General features: G+C 46.8%; 1 protein-coding gene across 1 annotated transcript in view; it reads right to left on the reverse strand.

Annotated features, from left to right (window-relative positions):
- Positions 1-20048, reverse strand: part of WASF2 (WASP family member 2) — a 118356-nt gene that overhangs the window by 73303 nt on the left and 25005 nt on the right. The window contains exon 2 of the mRNA XM_082244370.1: positions 6782-6912. Within this exon, the coding sequence (XP_082100496.1) occupies positions 6782-6911 (130 nt within the window). The 5' untranslated portion in view covers position 6912. The remainder of the gene's footprint in view (positions 1-6781; positions 6913-20048) is intronic.

The raw sequence follows: 20048 nt of genomic DNA on the forward strand, positions 1-20048 counted from the left end.
CATAGTTTGTAGATGCTATGACATCTATGGAAACCAATCAATATACATTTATTGCGATTTGGTTTTCCAAAAATATATAGCAAAATACATATTGGCCTAAAATTGATGACAAAGATTGGATTTTTATACTTACCGTTAAATCCATTTCTTTGAGTTCATTGGCGGACACAGCGCTCCATATTCAGAACCATAGGGACGTCCCAAAGCAGTGCCAAAAACATGAGGGGTGGGAAAAAAAACTCAATGCTAAAATACAAGAAGCCAACCAGGTACCAGGAGCTCAACAAAAAATAAACAACTGGAGCCCAACCTGAACAATCTACCACCAAAGAAGGAAGGAATGGGCTCTCTAGACAGCAGCCTGCAAAACCTTGCGGCTAAAAGAAGCATCTGCAGATGCCAAAACATCCACTTTGTAGAATTTATAGAAAGTGTGCACCAACGACCAAGTGACCGCCTTGCAAACCTGCGCTACTGACGCCTGATGGTGGAAGGCCCAAGAAGCACTAGGCGGCTGAATACAGTGCACCATTACAGGGCAAGGAGGAACTTGATAGAATGGACTGGAGTCACTGTCTGTCTGATCCATCTGGAAATGGTCGCAGGAGAAGCAGACAGTCCTTTTCATGGTCCATCCATGGTCCATCCTCCTAAAAGACTCGGTGGCTGCCAGATACACCCGAATCACCCAAACCACATCCAGGCCATGCAACGCAAATTCCTTGGGATGAGCTGGCCTGGGATACAAAGAAGGCAGAGAAGATAGCCACCTTCTGAGATTCTGTAAGCAGAGGAATATCCAGAATATTTTCAAAGGGAGGCTTCTGGAGAATTAAGAGCACCAAGTTAAATCCCACGGCGGTAAAGGAGACCGCACTGGCGGAGTCAGGTGTCGAACCCTTTGAATTAAAGTACCCACCAAAGATCCATATGGCTATGGGTTGCTGAAAGAAGACCGCCAAGGAAGACACCTGGCCCTTGATGGTACTTAAGGCCAACTTCTGCTCAACACCTCGAAGGAAGGTCAAAATCGAGCCACCGAAAAGGAACGATAGTAAATCTTTCTAGAGCTAGACTTCCTAGCCTATAGAATAGTCAGGATCACTGATCCAGGCAAACCTTTATCCCTCAGCACCTGGTTTTCAACAGCCAGGCCGTCAAAGCCAGCGATTGTAAAGCAGGATGGAAGATTGGCTCTTGGGACAGCAGGTCCTCCCTGAGAGGCAGCCTCCAAGGGACATCAGTGACCAATTGCATTAGGTCAGCATACCAAGACCGGCGATGCCAAAATGGGGTCACCAGAATGACCAAAATCACTTCAGCCTTGATCCTGTGCAGAAGCCGCAGAAGAAGCTTGAGGGGAGGAAAGACATAAATCAGATGACACTGGCCCAATGGAACCACCAGAGCATCTGTGGTGTCCGCCAGAGGATCTTGTGATCTTGCCACAAACCTTGGTACTTTTCTGTTGAGCTGAGACGCCAACAGGTCCACCTTGGGAGTGCCCCACCACAGACATATCAGAGGAAATCAGTCCGTATGCAGGAAGCACTCCCCTTGGTCCAACGCCTGCCAATTTTCCACACCTGAAATGTGCCCTGTGGAGAGCCCGAACAAAGTGCTCTGCCCACCGGAGAATGCTGGATACCTCCAGAGCCGCAGAAACACTTTGTGTTCCATCCAGGTGATTGACATAAGCCCCTGCCACGGCATTGTCTGACTGGATCCATACTGGGAGCCCCCTGGGCCAATCCGTCCAGTGATCCATGCACAGCCTGATCGCCTGAAGTTTCAAGACCTTGATCAGTAGCCTGGATTCTTCCAGCTTCTAACAGCCCTGAGCAGAGCTCAGCCCCAGGACACCTCCCCACCTGGATAGACTGGCATTCGACATGACCACTGTCCAAAACAAGGGAAGAAAAGACTCGCCCAACCAAGAGTCAGAAAACAAAGCCACCAGACCAGGGAACCTGGTTTCCAAGCTCAGACAAATCAGATTGTACAGAGACTTTGGACACTTGTCCCATTTCACCAAGATCTCCTTCTTAAGGGACCTTGTATGGAACTGCGCAAACAGGACCGCCTTGAATGGAGACACCATCAGGCCCAGCACTCGCATGCAAGTCCAGAGGGAGGACCACCAGTGAGACAGAAACAGATGAATCGCAGCATGCAACTTCTGGAGTTTGTTTAGAGGGAGAAACACTCTGACCAGAGCTGAATCCAGTGTCAGACCCAGGTAATCAATTTCCTGGACGGAATCAGGGCAGACTTCTGGTAGTTCAATACCCAACCAAACTCTTTCCGAACTCCTTCAAGGTCTGGATAGTGATCTCCACATTGTCTATCAATGCAGGATTCCGCTCGTAAGAGGTGGTCATTCAAGTAGCCCAGCACAGCAATCCCCCACTGACGTAGCAACGCCATAACCTTTGTGAAGACTCAAAGAAGCGGAGGCAAGACCAAAGGGTAACGCCACAACTAAATAACACGCCTCTCCCACAGAGAAGCGGAGAAAGCGAAGGCATCTTTGATTTTGATAGAGGCTAGGAAATCCCCTGATGCAAGTATGCCACCAATGTGCGAATGGACTCCATTAAGAATTTCTGTACCCGCACAAAACAGTTCAGGGTCTTGAGGACCAGAATCAGACAAACCTTGCCCTCCTTTCTTGGGACCATAAACAGGTTTGAATGAAAACCTTGAAACCGTTGCGATACTTGCACCGCCCCGAAGAGAGCTTGCAGCTGTTCGTATATTGGAGGGAAAGAACCTTTCCGGAGAGCAAGAACAAAAACTATCTTGTAACCAGTCAGAATTACTTCGTGGACCCATTTGTCGTTCACCAGGGAGGTCCATGGGCCTGGAAACCAACAAAGACGTCCTCCCACCCCAAGCATGGATGAGGGCACACCTTTATGCTGAAGGGGCCTTGTCTGCGGGCCTAGAGAAATCTGGGATCCTGGACCAGAATCAGGACGGAAAAAAAAAAAAAATGTGTGTGCCGAGAAAGAAGGGCATCGTCTGCGACGAGACTCCTTTCCCCTTCCTAGACTGCGAAAGAAAAGTACTCTTCCCCCCAGTGAGACTCTTAATGATGCCATCCAGGGTAGCCCAAAACTGGGGATCATCTTGAAAGGGCAAATCAGTTAGAACTTTTTTAGAGGTTTTGTCCGCAGACCAACGCTTAAGCCACAACACACGCCTAAGCACCACTGTCGAAACAGTGCTTGGAAAATAAGTAGGCCGCATCCAGAGAGGCATCGCAGACAAATTGCAGCCCTTGGACCAACCTGTCCACCAATTCAGCAAAGGCAGTGTAAATATGCTCATCTCCCAGACCATGGCGCAAACGTTTAGCCCACTCAGTCAGAGTTTGTGACACCATGGCAATGGCCAGGACCGGCTGTAACGCCGAACCGACAATAGTAAACATGTTGCAGGCCACAGACTCTGATTTTCTGTCAGCGGGATCTTAAAAGGCTGGGGATTCCTCTATTGGAATCATGTTTGCCTTATTTAACATGAAGACAGGAGGGTCCACCACTGGTAGGACAGTCCACTTCCTCAGGAAGTGACTCCCCAAAGGGGTATCTCACCGTAAAACGTTTAGGAACCACAAAGGGAGCTTTTGGGCGTTCCCAATCTTTGTAGACAAACTTGTCAAAAATAGATGATAAGGAAATTCTTTTGTTATATGAGACGGCTTGCGAGTACCAAAATGGGACGTCCCCCTCTGCACCCGCCTCAGCTGCATCCTCCATCTTCAAAGTTTCCTGCACGGAAGTAACCAGTGCATCAACCAGCGCCTTCTCGTGCACCGCTGCAGCTGTGGAGGAATCATCCTCACTATCTGACAGCTCAGGGAGTGTGGCAACAAGTTCCACACGGTGGCCACGTCCGTGGTGACAGAGCCAGATTCAGGATCTGAGGAGACAGATGAGGCAGGGGAGGGCAGAGGATGCATTCTGCTAGCCCGCCGCCCAAAAGCCACCTCCTCCCAGTAAACAAATGACTCCAGGACTGCCGTCAGTGTTTCAATGGAGGGTTGGGACCCTGAGGGAGCAGATGCCTATGAGAGGGGGGTCAGGTGGGGAAAAATGATCCTGAGACTCCATAAAGGAAAAAAAAAAAAAGAAGAATCCATCAGCAAAAGAATTTTTCACCGCCAGGGGACTCAGCTACCCTGAGGTACCGCACCCGCACTACCACAGGGGCACCCAGAAGCAACGCACCCCGCAACCTGCAGCAGAGAGATGGAGGACCCCACCAGGACTCACCACCCCACCAGAGGAGCACTGGCCTGCACCAGAGATAGCCATGGATCCACATGCGGTGTCCAGGGGTTGAGTCAACACCAGGGGAAAGGGAGGGGCCCCCTCTACCGTATTCATGGCCCTGAAGACTCCGCTGTCATGGCTGCTGGACCAAGCAAAAATGGCCGCCGGACTACACAAATATGGCTGCCAGGAGAGAGAAAGAACCCCAAAACATTGCGCCGACTACGGAAAAATGGCCTCCACACGCGGCATCCATAAGGCTCCCAGGGACCTGGAACACAGACCTGGAGCCTAGGCCACAACTCTGCGGCCGGAGGAGGACCTAGGCCACAAGACTACCACACGGGCAGCACCCACCCCATCAAGGAAGTCCGTCCAGCCGGCAGCATGTCCATTCCCCCCACCGATACTTTGCTGCACACACCACCAGCATAAACCACCATCCCACCGCGCTACTCCAAGGGGAGGTGTGGGGGGGGGGGGGGGTGGTAGGATAAGGGTGGCCCACACAGAGATTTTCCACCCAAAACAGAGGGGGGGGGAGAGGAGGGGAACCCGCAGGTCCGACCATCCCAGGGGGTGCCCGCATCCGCCCTTCACCGCATCCAGGAGGAGAGGGGGGACATCATACTCGCCAAACCCAGGGAAACCAGGCGGCACCATTCCAGACAGAACCCCTCACCACCGCAATGGGGGCTGTCAACCAGAAGGAATGCTGGGACTCAGGCCAGGACCCAGTCATATGTGACCTTGCGAGATGTTTAACTCACAGGCCAGCCCCCATCCAGTTTGGCTATGTCGCAGTCGACCTAGCTCTGGTCTGCACCAGCTCGATGGCCAGACTGGAGGGACCACTGGATCTAACTATCCAGCCCATCACCCAGCCCGGCAGTTGATTGTAGATCTCACAGGTAAAAAAAACAAGGAGAAAAATGCCATTTAAAAAGGAACAATTGCCAGAAGCAAAAAGGTCGCAGCAGGGAGCTAGGTCCTTACTCCTGACTAGGCAGAAAAAAAACTAAAGGCCTATAGCAGAGAGAGGGGTGTATACAAGCTAGAACTGCCCATAGGCATAGCCAAGTTGTTTTTTCTGCCTAGTGTCCTACTCCTGTAGGGGGTTTTATAATCCTATGATTCCAGCTGGGAACTAGGTCCTACTCCTAAAACTAGGCAGAAACAAACTAAGAGCTGTAGCAGAGTGTGTGGGGTTATGCCTACAGGGACAGCCCCAGGCATGGTAAAGCTTTTTTCTGCCTAGTGTCCTATTCCTGATGGGAGAAGCATAACCCAATGGTCTAAGAAGATATGGAGCTGCGTCTGTCAATGAACAATAGAGAAATCGTTTTTTTTTGTTTTTTTTAAATGCAAAATAATAAAAGGCAGAGGTAATCAAATACCACCAAAAGAAAGCTCTATTTGTGGGAAAATTGTGTTTATTTGGGTGTTGCACAACCGCTCAACTGTCAGTTAAAAATAATGCAGTGCCGTATTGCAAGAAATGGCCTGGTCATGAGGGGGGGGGGGGGTAAATCTTCCAGAACTGAAGGGGTTGATCAAAGTTGAAAAATAACAGTAGAATCAACAGATTAAAAGAAAAACCTAAGTACAAGAAGGCACAGAAAACAACTTTGTTAATGATAGTGGCAGGCTTTATCATATACACCATTTTTGATTTTGCCTTTAGTACTACTTTAATGGCCAGACTGACCACTGGCAGTTCTTGTGGGCTCTGTAAGAAAATTGAAAATGAGCACATTGCATAAAAAGCCCCGGATCGTTTTTCATTCTTTAGGCTGTGTATGATATGATTACTACTATGTATGTCTTACATATTATTACACCTGAATCCATCTGGAATGCACTTACAGCCATCTGATGTGGCCAGCGAGCTCAAACCTATGGCAGCCTGCACAGCCTCCTTCGGGTGCATGCCGCTCTACTGAATGATTGCCGGTCCTCTATTTCCAGCAACTGTCATACACAAGCTGCTATTGCGGCTGGCTCCCCGCTCTTTTCTTTTTTTTCTTTCCTAACACACAGACATGGGGAGAGGAGCCTTTAGCTGAGTGGATAAACATCCAATGGGGATTGGTCCTATGGAAAACGATGATCTTCATTGTTGTTCAAACTATTCATTATGCTATTCAAAATTTAAAAAAAAGTGAAATTCAGGACAATTTAATTTCCTTGTGACCCGCAAACAGTTACCAAATCACTTTAAGCAGAGCTCCATCCAAAAGGGGAATGTCCGCTTGTCTAACCCCCCCCCCCCCCCTGTAACATTTAGCACTTTTCAGAACTCCTCACCACCGTAATTGGGGGGGAGGGGGGCGGTACCTGGTTTTGATAACAACCAGCCCATTTTCTCATTCAGCATTGTATTTAACTCTATAGTAGTGAATTTCTAACGTCCATCAACTGTACACAGCATTATTTGTACTAATTAAACACGGCTCCTGGAAAAAAAATTTTGCCCCTTCTTTCCCTGAGTTGTTACTTACTTAAACTTCCCAGCTGCCTGATGACATTAGACAGCGTGATGTTGGTCATACATTCCAGTTCACTGCGAACATTGGGAAGCTTCTCTCGACACAAATAGCGCGGCTCAATACAACGTGCTACGAGAGGCATTCTGAAGTGAAAGAGAGAAAAGTTAAAAATGCTATAAAAACAGATAGATTGATGAATACAATGATCCACTAAAAGAGGACTGGACATACAAAATAGTCTTTTTACCCAGTTTAGCTCTCACACCTGTACACCAGAGCAGATTTCACATTTTGTTCAGCAAAAATTGTGTTGTTACACATAAGACATATACATACACACACACACACACACACAATATATATATATATATATATATATATATATATATATATATATATATTACACACACACACATACACATATACACACACACACACATACACTAAATACACACACACCTCTAGATTTTTTAGGTAAAACAAAGCTTTCCTTTTGGGACGTTGTTTTGCGAGACTGACTGATCCATAGACAAAAGAGTAACAAAAGTTACAGGATGCACTTTTACTGTGATCAACGTTAGTTAAAGCGGAGTTCCACCCAGGGGATACTTTTTTTTTAAAAAAATACCTCCGGGACAGTCAGGGCTAGTACATTCCACAATGGCTAGCCTCGGATCTGTCCCGGGTTGCACTTACCTTTTAGGAGAAATTACCTATTCTCCAGCGCTGCCATCTCAGGTGTGGGTAGCTAGAAGCCAGCGCGATCCTCTTTGGCGTCCTCTTCCTTCTTCTTCGGTCCCTGAATGTGCCTTCGCCGGCCCCGCTGTCAACATATCATACCCTCCCGACGTCTGTTCCGGTGCGCGCGCGTCATCCCTCCATAGCTTCTGGGCATGCCCAGAAGCTGTTTAGAAGGGAATGACGCGCGCGCGCCGGAACAGACGTCGGGGCCGGTGTAACGTTAAAAAACCATACCCCGTGAAGAAACCATACCCCTCGTCACTTCCGGTCTGAAACAGCAGAGCAGCGCAGCAGAGCGCATGCTCAGAGCCCCGGAGATGTGATTGAACAAGAAAGAAGTCAACAAGTGCGCATGCTCGGAGGGTATGATATGTTAACGGCACTAATACTTGCGGCGGTAACATTAAAACAGTTCTGCTGCAACATCAAACATCTGCTCTCCTATCGCTGTCACTTCCCTGATCTCCCCTAATAAATATAAAAGCGGCGGCGAGTGTATGAAATGTAAGTGACGGCGATCTGTGCTCCGTGATCCGCTTTTATATTTATTAACCGAGATCAGGGAAGTGACAGGGGAAGGAGCGGACATGAGGCATGATGCAGAGGAGCTGTTATAATGTAACCGCCGCAAGTTAAAGTACCGTGAGAAATCCATACCCTCCGGAAGTGACGAGGGTATGGTTTTCTCACGGGTATGGTTTTTTCACGGAACACCGGTGCAGGCGCAATGATTACTGGGAGCGATGACGTTCAGCTCCCAGGAATCATTCCAAAAGCCAGGAAGTGACGAATCGCCGTGGCCGCCGAGGGGAGGAAGAAGGAAGTAAGGCGAGTATATATTCTCTACAAGGTAAGTAAAAAAAAAAAAAAAAAAAATTGCGATTATCCATTTGTTTTTCAGGTGACCCGGAGCGAGAAGATGGAGGTAAGTATAAAATTAGGGTGGAACTCCACTTTAACCACTTCAGCCCCGGAAGGATTTGCCCCCTTAATGACCAGGCCTTATTTTACGATTCGGCACTGCGTTACTTTAACGGACAATTGCACAGTTGTGCGAAGCTGTACCCAAACTAAACTGATGTTCTTTTTTTCCCCACAAATAGAGCTTTCTTTTGGTGGTATTTGATCACCTGTGCGATTATTTTTTGCGCTATAAACAAAAAAATGAGCGACAGTTGTGAAAAAAAAAATGATATTTTTCACATTCTGCTATAGGACATTCCCAAAAAAAACATTTTTAACATTTTAGGCCAATTTGTCTTCTGCTACATATTTTTGTTAAAAAAAAAAAACAAAAAAATCGCAATAAGCGTATTTTGATTGGTTTGCGCAAAAGTTATCGCGTCTATTAACTACGGGAAAGATTTATGTCATTTTTATTGTTTTTTTTTTTTACTAGCAATGGCGGCGATCTGCGATTTTTAGCGGGACTGTGACATTGCGGGGGACAGATCGGAACCCTAACTGACATTTTTGACACTTTTGGGGGTACCAGTGACATTACTACAGTAATCAGTGCTAAAAATATGCACGGTTACTGTAATAATGCCTTTGGCAGTGAAGGGGTTAACCCTGGGGGTGATCAAAAGGGTTAATGTATGCCTATATGCTTACTGTGCGTGTGTGTGTGTGGGGATGGTTCTGTGACAGGCACAGACAGATCGCAGTTTCAGCTTAGCTGAAACTTCAGATCTGTTCCTGATTGTCTCACAGAAGATCCGCCTGCTTTGTTTACATAAGCAAGCGGGTCTTCTCTCAGTTTACCGGACGATCACCGCCTCTCCTCCCGCGGCCCCCGCCTCCTGCTGTGTCTTAACACAACAGGAGCGCACTGCCGAAACCCCTTCCCCCTCCAGTCACGTAGTACTACGTGACTGGACCCAGGGGAGCCACACTGCCGCAGTAATATTACTATGGGCATTTGGCAAGTGGTTAAAAAAAAAAAATGTAGATACAGGCGGTCCCTGGGTTACAAACAAGATAGTGTCTGTAGGTTTGTTCTTAAGTTGAATTTGTTTGCAAGTGGGAACAGGTAAATTTTTTAAGTGTAGCTCCAGCCAAAAAAATCATTTTTACATTTTTTGGATAGCATAGGGAATGGTTAACACCCCTGTAACATTTGTTTTGCTGTCTGTGACCCTGTTCAGAAGATTTCACCTCCATTTTCGGTCCCTATGACAATTGGATTTTGAAACAAGGATTGGTGATAAAGCTTCCGTGGAGACACCTTTTTCCCATGATAACTCTTACAGGAGTGAATTTCCTCTACGGCAGTGGTTCTCAACTCCGGGCCTCGGGACCCACTAACAGGCCAGGTTTGCAAGATGAAATAAATCACAGAGGATATATTTTGCTGCCCAGTGACTGCAGTATTCTAGTCTGGATCTCCCCAAGGGGATACTTAAAATCTGGCATGTTAGTGGGTCCTGAGGACCGGGGTTGAGAACCACTGCCCTAGGGGGAAATTTCATCTCAATTCCTGTTGTATCCCCCGGTTTGTAAGTAGGAGTCGTTTGTAAGTCGGATGCTTGTAACCCGGGGACCACCCGTAATATACATTTTAAAACGATACCAAAATTATAAAGCATTGCAAATTAAAATTAAATAAAGGGTTTTTTTTTTCTCAATTGTGCGCTCTGGAAATGCAAAATTTAATGAACAAAATAAAAAAAGTTTAAATAATAATGATGAGAAAAATGGAAATAAACAAAAAAATTATCAGGAAAATAATAGTTATGAGACGAAGGCTTCAATTATGGCTGGTTAGGGTAAAATAAGGGTAAATTAGTAATTGTAATTTATTTATTTTTTTGTCAGGTTGCTATAACTTGTATCACAATCAATGTTCATCCCTTTGATCTGCAGATGAATGCAACAGAGTAGAAAATACATAACAGTAGAAATGATGCTTCTTTCAGCTGGGAATTGTCAGCGAGTGCGCTGGGGGAGTGACAGCGGAGCAGAAAGACAGGAATTACTACAATTACGTTTTTCTGGCTGTGTATAGCATGACTAATGTCCTCAACTGGTTAATAGAGGGCATTAAGGGCCGGTTCACACTTGTGCGATGCGGGAAGGCTGCGAATATGCAGCCTGTTCCCGCATCGCATCCGCACAAGAGGCAGTTCACACTTCCATATGAAATACCCAGGGGGTGTCAATTAAATGTTAACGACACCCCCAGTTTGATCGCATATCGCAGTGCGATCTGACAGTTCGCACAGGATCGGATCGCACAAGTGTGAACCACTGTGCGATCCGATTCTGATGCGGCTGAAAAAATGCCTCCTGTGCGTCTTTGGTGCGGGTGCAGTGCGAATTTCAGCCATACAAAGTGTATGGCTGAATTCGCATCTGCACAGGAGATCGCATTTAATGAAGGAGCAGTGCGCTCCGAATTACATGCGAAATCCGCAGCCGCACAAATGTGAACCGGGGCTGTTCGTAAACTGGCCGGAAGAAAAACAAAAAACATTGGATCCCCTGCAGGTTAATTCCATCATCTCTTACCTTTCAAACTAAGTTCTCCAGCAGCGCGCTGTCACCGCTACTGGGCTTCCATCTTCACTGAGTCTTTATTCCAGGTTCCAAGGCGCCGGCCATTTGAATGGCTGGGAGGACATCACTCCTGCGCATGCGTGCGGAAGACACGGCACGGCACTCTGCATTCCACAGCATACCGGTTGCCCTGACTGCAGAGAGTCACTGTGCATGCGTGAGTGACATCAGTTATTGCTCATGTGAATATCTCCAAAACGGTGCACGTTTAGGAGATATATTCTTTGTACCTACAGGTAAGCCTGATTGTAAGCTTACCTGTAGGCACAAGTTAAAAAAAAAAAAAAAAAAGGTTTACTACTGCTCTAATATAAAATCAGCAAAATTTTTATTTTAAAGTGGTAGTAAAGCCTTAAGGTTTTTCACCTTAATACATTCCATGGGATCAGAGGTAGGAGCCTGAAGCACCAGCAGGGGACCCCCAGAAGAAGAGGATCGGGGCTGCTCTGTGCAAAACCATTGCACAGAGCAGGTAAGTATAAGCATGTTTTTTGTTTTAATTTTAAAAATAAAGCTTTAATGTCGCTTTAGGTTAGGAAATAATAAATGATTTTTGCTAGGTCTGTGAAAATTCCACTTTAATTAAATTTTAAAGCTAAACTCCAGCCAAGAAAAACGAATTTTTAGATATTTGCACTTTAAAATTAAATGAACACTAATAAAATGTGTGCAACATGTGGGCGCTGATCATTGTTTAACATTGTTACTTTTATTTCACTTGTACAGTACAGTCAATGGTGAACGTCTGGTGCTGAAATTCAGTTTCAGCTGGAGTAAACAGACCACAGGGGGACACTCACTCTGCAGCTCATCCATTTCAAAATGGTCGGCATCTTTTCAATGAATGCAAGATGTTCTGTGGATGGAGGAGAGGAGATGTAACATTCAATCACAGAGCGCCTTGTATTCACTCTGTCCTAGGGCGACAACACTGTTCCTTCACAGTGCAGTGGAGAGTGAGCATTGACCTCCTAGGGCAGGAAATGTTACAGGCAGGTTTGCCAAGTGAAAATAAAGCCTGAAAAAGAAAACTAATGCAGCCATCACATCTGCGGACTGGTAAACTGCAATCTATTACATTTATGTACATGGGTACACCTTTGCGTCCCAAATTATTTCTATTAGTCTTTTATTTCTCTGCGTGAACGTTATCTACCAAGTCTCTCTCTCTTCTCATTGGCTCACACAGCAGTGGGAGCCATTGGCTTCAGCTGCTGTTAATCACAGCCAGTGAGCCAATGAGGAGGGAGCAGAGACGGGACCAAGCAGTGCTGTGTGTGAATAGACACACAGAGCGTGGCTTAGGAGCAAGCCAGCTCGAGTGCCCCCATAGCAAGAGGCTTCCTATTGGGGGCACGCTGCAGGGGACCCAAAAAGAAGAGGATCAGGCTGCTTTGTGTAAAACCATTGCACAGAACAGGTAAGTATAACATGTTTGTTATTTTGTAATGTTTTTTAAATTATTTTCTTTAGAATCACTTTAAAACCCAAGCATGGCTTTATCCCCCCCCCCATTTATACTTAGCTAGGTGGATGCAGCATCTGCCCCCCGGTGCCTCCACACTGAGAACCGAGTGATCTAACACCGCAGATCGCTCAGTTCTGGCAGCTCCCTGAGCAGAGAGCTGCAGACTGTCAGTCAGCAGCTCTCTTCTCTGCCCCCTCCTCGCTCATTGGAGTGTTGGGCTGTGGAGGGACGGGAAGCAGCCAGCAAAGGCTCTCAACAGCTCGCAGAGAGGCTGAGCAAGGTGTCGACCCAGTCACCTGGCGTATCCCGATTCTGTGGTCATGATGACCCGGTGCCTGGACCGACTTCTGTGACGCCAGCAGAGAGCGGATTTCAGACCGCTCTGTGCTGAAAAGGGGCCACAGAAGTGCAGAACAAACTGCACTCCTGCGATCCATAGGAGATGTACAACCAAACGAGCTTTCGCTGTACATCTCCTTTAAATGCTTATTGCACTGCCCATACAGTGGAACCCTGCATTTTACAATGAGAGCCAGGGTGATCAGGCCCTAAAGGGGATGGGGAGGGGGGGACGGTGATGTGAACAGGAGGCTGTAATGTAAATGATCTGAGTCTTGGCACAAACATGAGATACAGACCTCTGCTAGAAGAAAAATTTACTAGCCGGATTCCCCTGCTCTAAAAGATATATGCATAATGGTAACAGGTTGTTATTAAGTATACTGCACTGAATTGAGTATCAAAGTCTACAAGGCCAAACTCGCTCATAAAGCTGCAAATATATGTTAGCACACAGGGATTTATGCTGATACTTTTGAGGTGCAAACTATTTAGGTGCAGAGTATTCATCATAACTACAAGACAATTACAAATGCACACATAGCCATAAAGAGCATTCTTTTCACAATAGGGAATGAATGGCCAGGTCAGTTAGGATTTCTGTAAATACAGCATTATTAAATTTACAGAAATATTGCATGCTTAAGCTGATCATGCATCAATGTAGTGCAATTCTGTGCAGTTCGAGAGAGAGAGCGTGAGAGAGAAGGGGAGTTGAGCAGAAGCAGAATGTTCTGGATAGCTCTGCGGATAGACAGGATGTAATGCTTTGCCAGAGAGGAGGGAGGAGAGTTGAGTCTCTGCCGGACATCCTTAATTAGCAATTCCCAGCATGCACTGTTAGCCACAAGACTTACTAATCGGCTGTATACACAACAGCCTGTGCTTTATAAATGTGCACTGTAAAGCCTATATCTACTTACACAAACACAACATGAACCACTTTCATGTGGCTGCACTACACAAAAGATATATTCTCCTCACATAACTGGAATACAGCTTTTAATATAATAAAGTAATTCACTAATATATTGCTGTTTACAAGTTGCTAAATTTGCAACCAATAGATGGAGCCGGCACAGTGAATTAAGCACACATGTCTTACTGCAGGCCCAGCGTTAAAATCCCACCAGGCATATTATCTGCAGAGATCTTGTATGTTCGCTTTTGTTTAAACGGATTTTCTCATACAACCCTCAAGCATACTTGGATAGGATTTCCCCCAGAACACTGAAAATCATCTCAGAAATGATCTTTCCATGGAGCCTGTTCTGAATACTGTAAGCACTACTTCTTATTGATCATTTAAGCGATGGTCAGATCATATGCATATGACTAAAGCTGGCCATAGACTAAAGAAGGTGATTGGCTATGCAGGCATCATGAACTGATCTGTTTAGGCCTTTGAAACAGAGTGGGAGACGTGCTACAGACACCTATGGTGTGAATTTATCAGTGGTAAACAACAGCAATCAGACTCTCTGAAATTCATCTGGTTCGGCAGGGACTGGCTGAATTTCAACCTGTGCGTAGCCCTCCTGGTTTGACGGAAACCGATCACTAGAATAGCTTCTGTGGAACAGGACTGTTGGAAAACCTTGCCTGGATCAGTGGCTTACAGCCAATCGGCTGCAGCACTGATTAGTGTATTCTGACAGTGGGGAGTCCCCGCTGTCAGAATAAAATGTCCCAGTGCTGAGGATTTGTGCATCTACATTGCTTGTGTGAATCCAAAAATGTGTTTGTTTGTTTTTTTTCAATTCGGCCAGTAGGCTGGAAAAAAAAACAAAAACACAACAGTGTGTACAGTAATCCCCCGCTCCATCGCGGTTCAGTTTTTGCGGTCCCGGTAATTCGCGTTTTTTTTTGTAATGTTATTTTACTATATAAATCATTAAAAATGAAATATTTTTGTGTTTCCCATTGCTCTTGCTATGTCTCTTAGTATCTTTTATGTGTTTAAATGAGTTTCTATTGTTTTAAAAAAGTGTGTTTAAAGACCTTAAAATGCTTCTACACGTACAGTGACAGTAAAATAAACATGCCTACAATGCATTTTAATAGGGTTTTTCTATTTTGCGGAATTTCACTTTTCGCGGCTGGGTCCGGAACGTAACCCCTGCAATGGAGGGGGGTTTACTGTACCCAGCTTAGCTAGTCTGATGGCTCTGATCAACTGGCATGTGCAAGTAGCTTAGACATTTAATCCCAGCTAAAAATGGTTATCATCTAATGCAGGAGATGCCTAATGGCGGACCTCAGTACGGACATGGACCGAGTGACAGTCCTGTCCGAACCACGGTAGCACCACTTAGCAGTTTGAGTGGATTCTACTCCGGTGTATCCTCGCCTGCCACAGCCGCTGCTGTCAACCTCGCAGCATGCGCGTCATGGGTTGCTAGGACACAAAAACTATTGTGTTCTGGTGTGGTGACTTCTGTACAACCAGCCTGCTGAACTGGCTGAATTGCAGCCCATTTGTGCCCAGCTTAAAGGGAAAAGAACATCAACAAGTCCAACCTAGCTGATCAGTCCTTCCACAGAAAACATTTGGCTGAAAGATATCCACCATTTTAAAAGGGTGCCGAACCACATTTGCCAATCTGACTGTAAAGAGCTTAACTTTGTAAATATTCTCTATTGCCTGTGAGCACCCGGCCGAAAGCAAACCTTTGCCTTGTCCATGCAGGGCAAAATAACAGATTTGCATTAATCCTCCCTTGTCAGCAGCCCATAACCATCTTTCCTTCATGTTCTGGTCACTCAACTGGGATGAGGGGAATCAAGAAAACACTAGATACTACCAGGTGTGAAGCAGCATGCATGTGATTTACACCATATGGCAATAACATACCAAACACCAGCGCAGAGTCTACAACCCTTTGTAAGATATAAATTAAAACACTGTAGCTTAAGCTGGCCATAGATGGATCCTTTTTTTTTTTTTTTTTTCTTTTGATCAGCTAGCCAACCAAAATATTCCTTTTCCAGAGAAGCCGGCAGAACTTCTCTCTAGCTGGAATAGATGGATTGAAATTCAGCCGGTCTCTGCTGAACCAGCCAAATTACAATCCATCTATGACCAGCTTTAGACAGACAGGTTTGACCGGGCAGCTGAGTGAGGATAATGAGCTGCAGGGCAGAAAGGAGATTTAAGTTAACAAGTAAACACAAAAACAAAATAGCAATGTACCAGTCCTTCAATGTAGTTGCTGCATTCATTTTCTTTTTTCCTCTGGTAATTTTACGAAAAAACACACTTCCTGACCTAGTGTGGCTACGCTCACACCACCACTGTATCTATGAAGCCAAGGTTGTAATCTAGACTGGACATCAAACATGCCTTCCTCTCTTTATCTCCATTGCAAGAGGTAATTAGTAGTTTACAGAAGAAAGATATGATTGTCAGTGACGGCCGGTTCGTTAGGGGCGCAGGGGCACCGCCCCCCCAATCCATGCGTCCAGCCCCCTAATCTACATGCAGGGGCGCCAGACGCATGGAGTTCAATGGGGATTTTTTTTTTTCATCACCTGATTAGAGCCAGAGGTTCAAATAGGGCGATGCAAAGGGTGGACCCGGGGCGCAGGGCAGTGCGTCCCGAGCCCACCCATTGTGTGACAATAGCGAATGAAAATTCGCTATTGTCACACCGATCCTCCTCCTGGCCAATCAGGAAGCGCGTCCGATACGCGCTTCCTGATTGGCCGCAAGGCAAACCCCATGCCATTGGCCGAGGAGGCGGCGGGAAAGAAGGACTGGAGGAGACGCGCCTGGCCTGAGGAGAAGCCGTTCCGGGGACTGAGGAGAACGCGATCGCCGCCGCTCCAGGTAAGTAAGGGGGCACGCACGTTGATCTCTGCATTGGGGGAATGTATGCTGGTCACTACATTGGGGGCATGTATGCTGGTCACTACATTGGGGGCACGCACGCCGATCTCTGCATTGGGGGCATGTATGCTGGTCACTACATTGGGGGCACGTATGCTGGTCACTGCATTGAAGGGGGCACGCACTCTGGTCACTGCATTGAAGGGGGCACGCACGCTGGTCCCTGCATTGGGGGCACGTACGCTGGTCCCTGCATTGGGGGCACGTACGCTGGTCCCTGCATTGGGGGCACGTACGCTGGTCCCTGCATTGGGGGCACGTACGCTGGTCACTGCATTGGGGGCACGTACGCTGGTCACTGCATTGGGGGCACGTACGCTGGTCACTGCATTGGGGGCACGTACGCTGGTCACTGCATTGAAGGGGGCACGTACGCTGGTCACTGCATTGAAGGGGGCACGTACGCTGGTCACTGCATTGAAGGGGGCACGTACGCTGGTCACTGCATTGAAGGGGGCACGTACGCTGGTCACTGCATTGAAGGGGGCACGTACGCTGGTCACTGCATTGAAGGGGGCATGTACGCTGGTCACTGCATTGAAGGGGGCATGTACGCTGGTCACTGCATTGAAGGGGGCATGTACGCTGGTCACTGCATTGAAGGGGGCATGTACGCTGGTCACTGCATTGAAGGGGGCATGTATGCTGGTCTCTGCATTGGGGGGCTTGTACGCTGGTCACTGTGCATTGAAAGGGGGCACGCTGGTCACTGTGCATTGAAAGGGGGCACGCTGGTCACTGTGCATTGAAAGGGGGCACGCTGGTCACTGTGCATTGAAAGGGGGCACGCTGGTCACTGTGCATTGAAAGGGGGCACGCTGGTCACTGTGCATTGAAAGGGGGCACGCTGGTCACTGTGCATTGAAAGGGGGCACGCTGGTCTCTCTGCATTGAAAGGGGGCACGCTGGTCTCTCTGCATTGAAAGGGGGCACGCTGGTCTCTCTGCATTGAAAGGGGGCACGCTATACCTTAATTACTGAAACCCCTTTCACACTTTTGCAACCTCAAAGTCACGCAATTTTTACAGCGTTTTTTGCCGCAAAGCAATGCCTATTACATTTTTCTGTTTGCGCCCCCCCCTCCCCAAATTTTGAGCAACAGCCGCCACTGATGATTGTTGTATGCTGCCAGGTCAGGAAGTTACAGGGATGCTGCATTTCTAGCAAGATCAACAGGTAAGGCGAACTTCATCCTTTGCACCATGTTAGAGGTTGCACTGTATTTAGAGTGCAACATGGTGCAAATGAGCACCGCCAACAACGTGCGGAGTGGTTGGGAAACAACTCTCCCTTGCAGCAGCGGTCATTTTTAAATTGCCGCCTGCACAGCCTTGTCATTCATCCACACAGATCCATGAATAAATTAACTACAATGCCACTTTGCCACCGCAGAAGATGGACTTGTAGTGGACGATGGAATACGACTGTGGTGATCACCCCCTCACAGTTCACTGACACTTCCTCCAGCCCAATAACTAAAAGCCTGTACTGAGGTATTGGAAGGGAGCTGGAGGAAGAGTCTGTGGAAACATGGCATTGCACCCGCAATCCACTGATTGCAGGTGCAATGCTTTGCAGGTTCCAGTAAAAAAAAAAATAGAATTTTTGTAAAATCTTACCGTAAAATTATTTTCTCTTACGTTCTCTGACAGTCGCCGCCCATTCATACAGTCTTCACGATTGGGTATTGGCCTTCTCCGCAGGAGCAAGCTAGGCAGTAATTTTGTTAATACAACAAACATTAACATATAGACACACCCACAGGGGGCCGTCCCTCTGGCCTATATCCTCCAGCCAGTTCCACTCTAATCCAGTTATGTAGCAAGCAGTCCATGAAAAACCGTCAACCCCAAAGAGAGGGGCGGGGGCAGCGACTGTCAGAGGACTCAGAGAAAAGAATTTTACGGTAAGATTTTACAAAAATTCTATTTTCTCTTACGTCCTCTGACAGTCGCTGCCCATTCATACAGTCTTTTATGATTGGGACGTCCCAAAGCAGTGTAGATGTGAGGGGTGGGAAGACGCAACCTTAAAATAGGCAATGCAGCACCCAGGTCAGAGAAAAAAACTAAACTAAACCAGTGGGGTAAGTAAAGCTCAACAGGAGCTAACCCAGGAAAAAAATGAAATAAACCCCATGACTAAGAGACATTAAAAAAATAGCATGTCTCTTTAAACCACTGCCACACTAAAAACCTTGCGGCCAAAAGAAGCATCCGAGGATGCCAACACATCAAGTTAGTAAAAGTTAGAAAAGGTGTGTACAGACGACCCGCTTTGCACACCTGAGCCACCGACGCCTGGTGGCGAAAAGCCCAAGACGCACTAACCGCTCAAGTGGAGTGCGCCTTAACAGGGAAGGGAGGAACCTGACCCTTAATCGAATAGGCTTGCACAATCGTCTGTCTGCTCCATTTGGTTGCTGCAGATGCCGCTGTACCCTTCCGAGGTCCTTCAGGAAGGACAAACAGACAATCCGACTTCCGGAAAGAGTCCGTGGCTGAAAGGTAAACCTTGATCGCCCGGACCAAGTCCAAGGAATGCAAGGCAAATTCCTTCGGATGCTTAGGCTTCGCACAAAGCGAAGGCAACACAATATCCTCATTGAGGCGGAAGGCTGAAACCACCTTAGGAAGAAAAGACTTATTTGGTTGCAGGACCACTTTATCCCTATGAACAACCAGATAGGGGGAGCGGCAAGACAGAGCGGCCAACTCAGACACTCTGCGAGCAGATGTGATCGCCACTAGAAAGGCAACTTTCTGTGACAACACAGGCAGAGGGATCTCTCTGATGTTCTCAAAGCGAGGTCGTTGTAAAACGGACAGAACCAGATTCAGATCCCAGGGAGGTTATCGTTCCAATTTTAGTATATGTCCTGCCGAAGCGAGGACCTGACACTAGGCAGCAAAGAACTGGATTAGAGTGGCACTGGCTGGAGGATATAGGCCAGAGGGATGGCCCCCTGTGGGTGTGTCTATATGTTAAGGTTTGTTGTATTAACAAAATTACTGCCTAGCTTGCTGAGAAGGCCAATACCCAATCGTGAAGACTGTATGAATGGGCGGCGACTGTCAGAGGACGTAAGAGAAAAATGTACTTTCAAAAATATGCGAATTTATTTTTATTTTTTTCAAAGATGGACTTTAAATTAGCCTGAAGGAAATATGAGGAACCACGTAGTATTTTATGAAAGGAGCATTTGGCTTCTCGCCCACCTTATAAGGAGGAGTTAAACTAAAGTGTTTGTTACCCCAACACTTTATATTCCTGATAGGTATCTG

Source organism: Pelophylax lessonae (genome assembly GCF_965119305.1).
Source record: "Pelophylax lessonae genome assembly, chromosome: 2".
Taxonomy (NCBI): domain Eukaryota; kingdom Metazoa; phylum Chordata; class Amphibia; order Anura; family Ranidae; genus Pelophylax; species Pelophylax lessonae.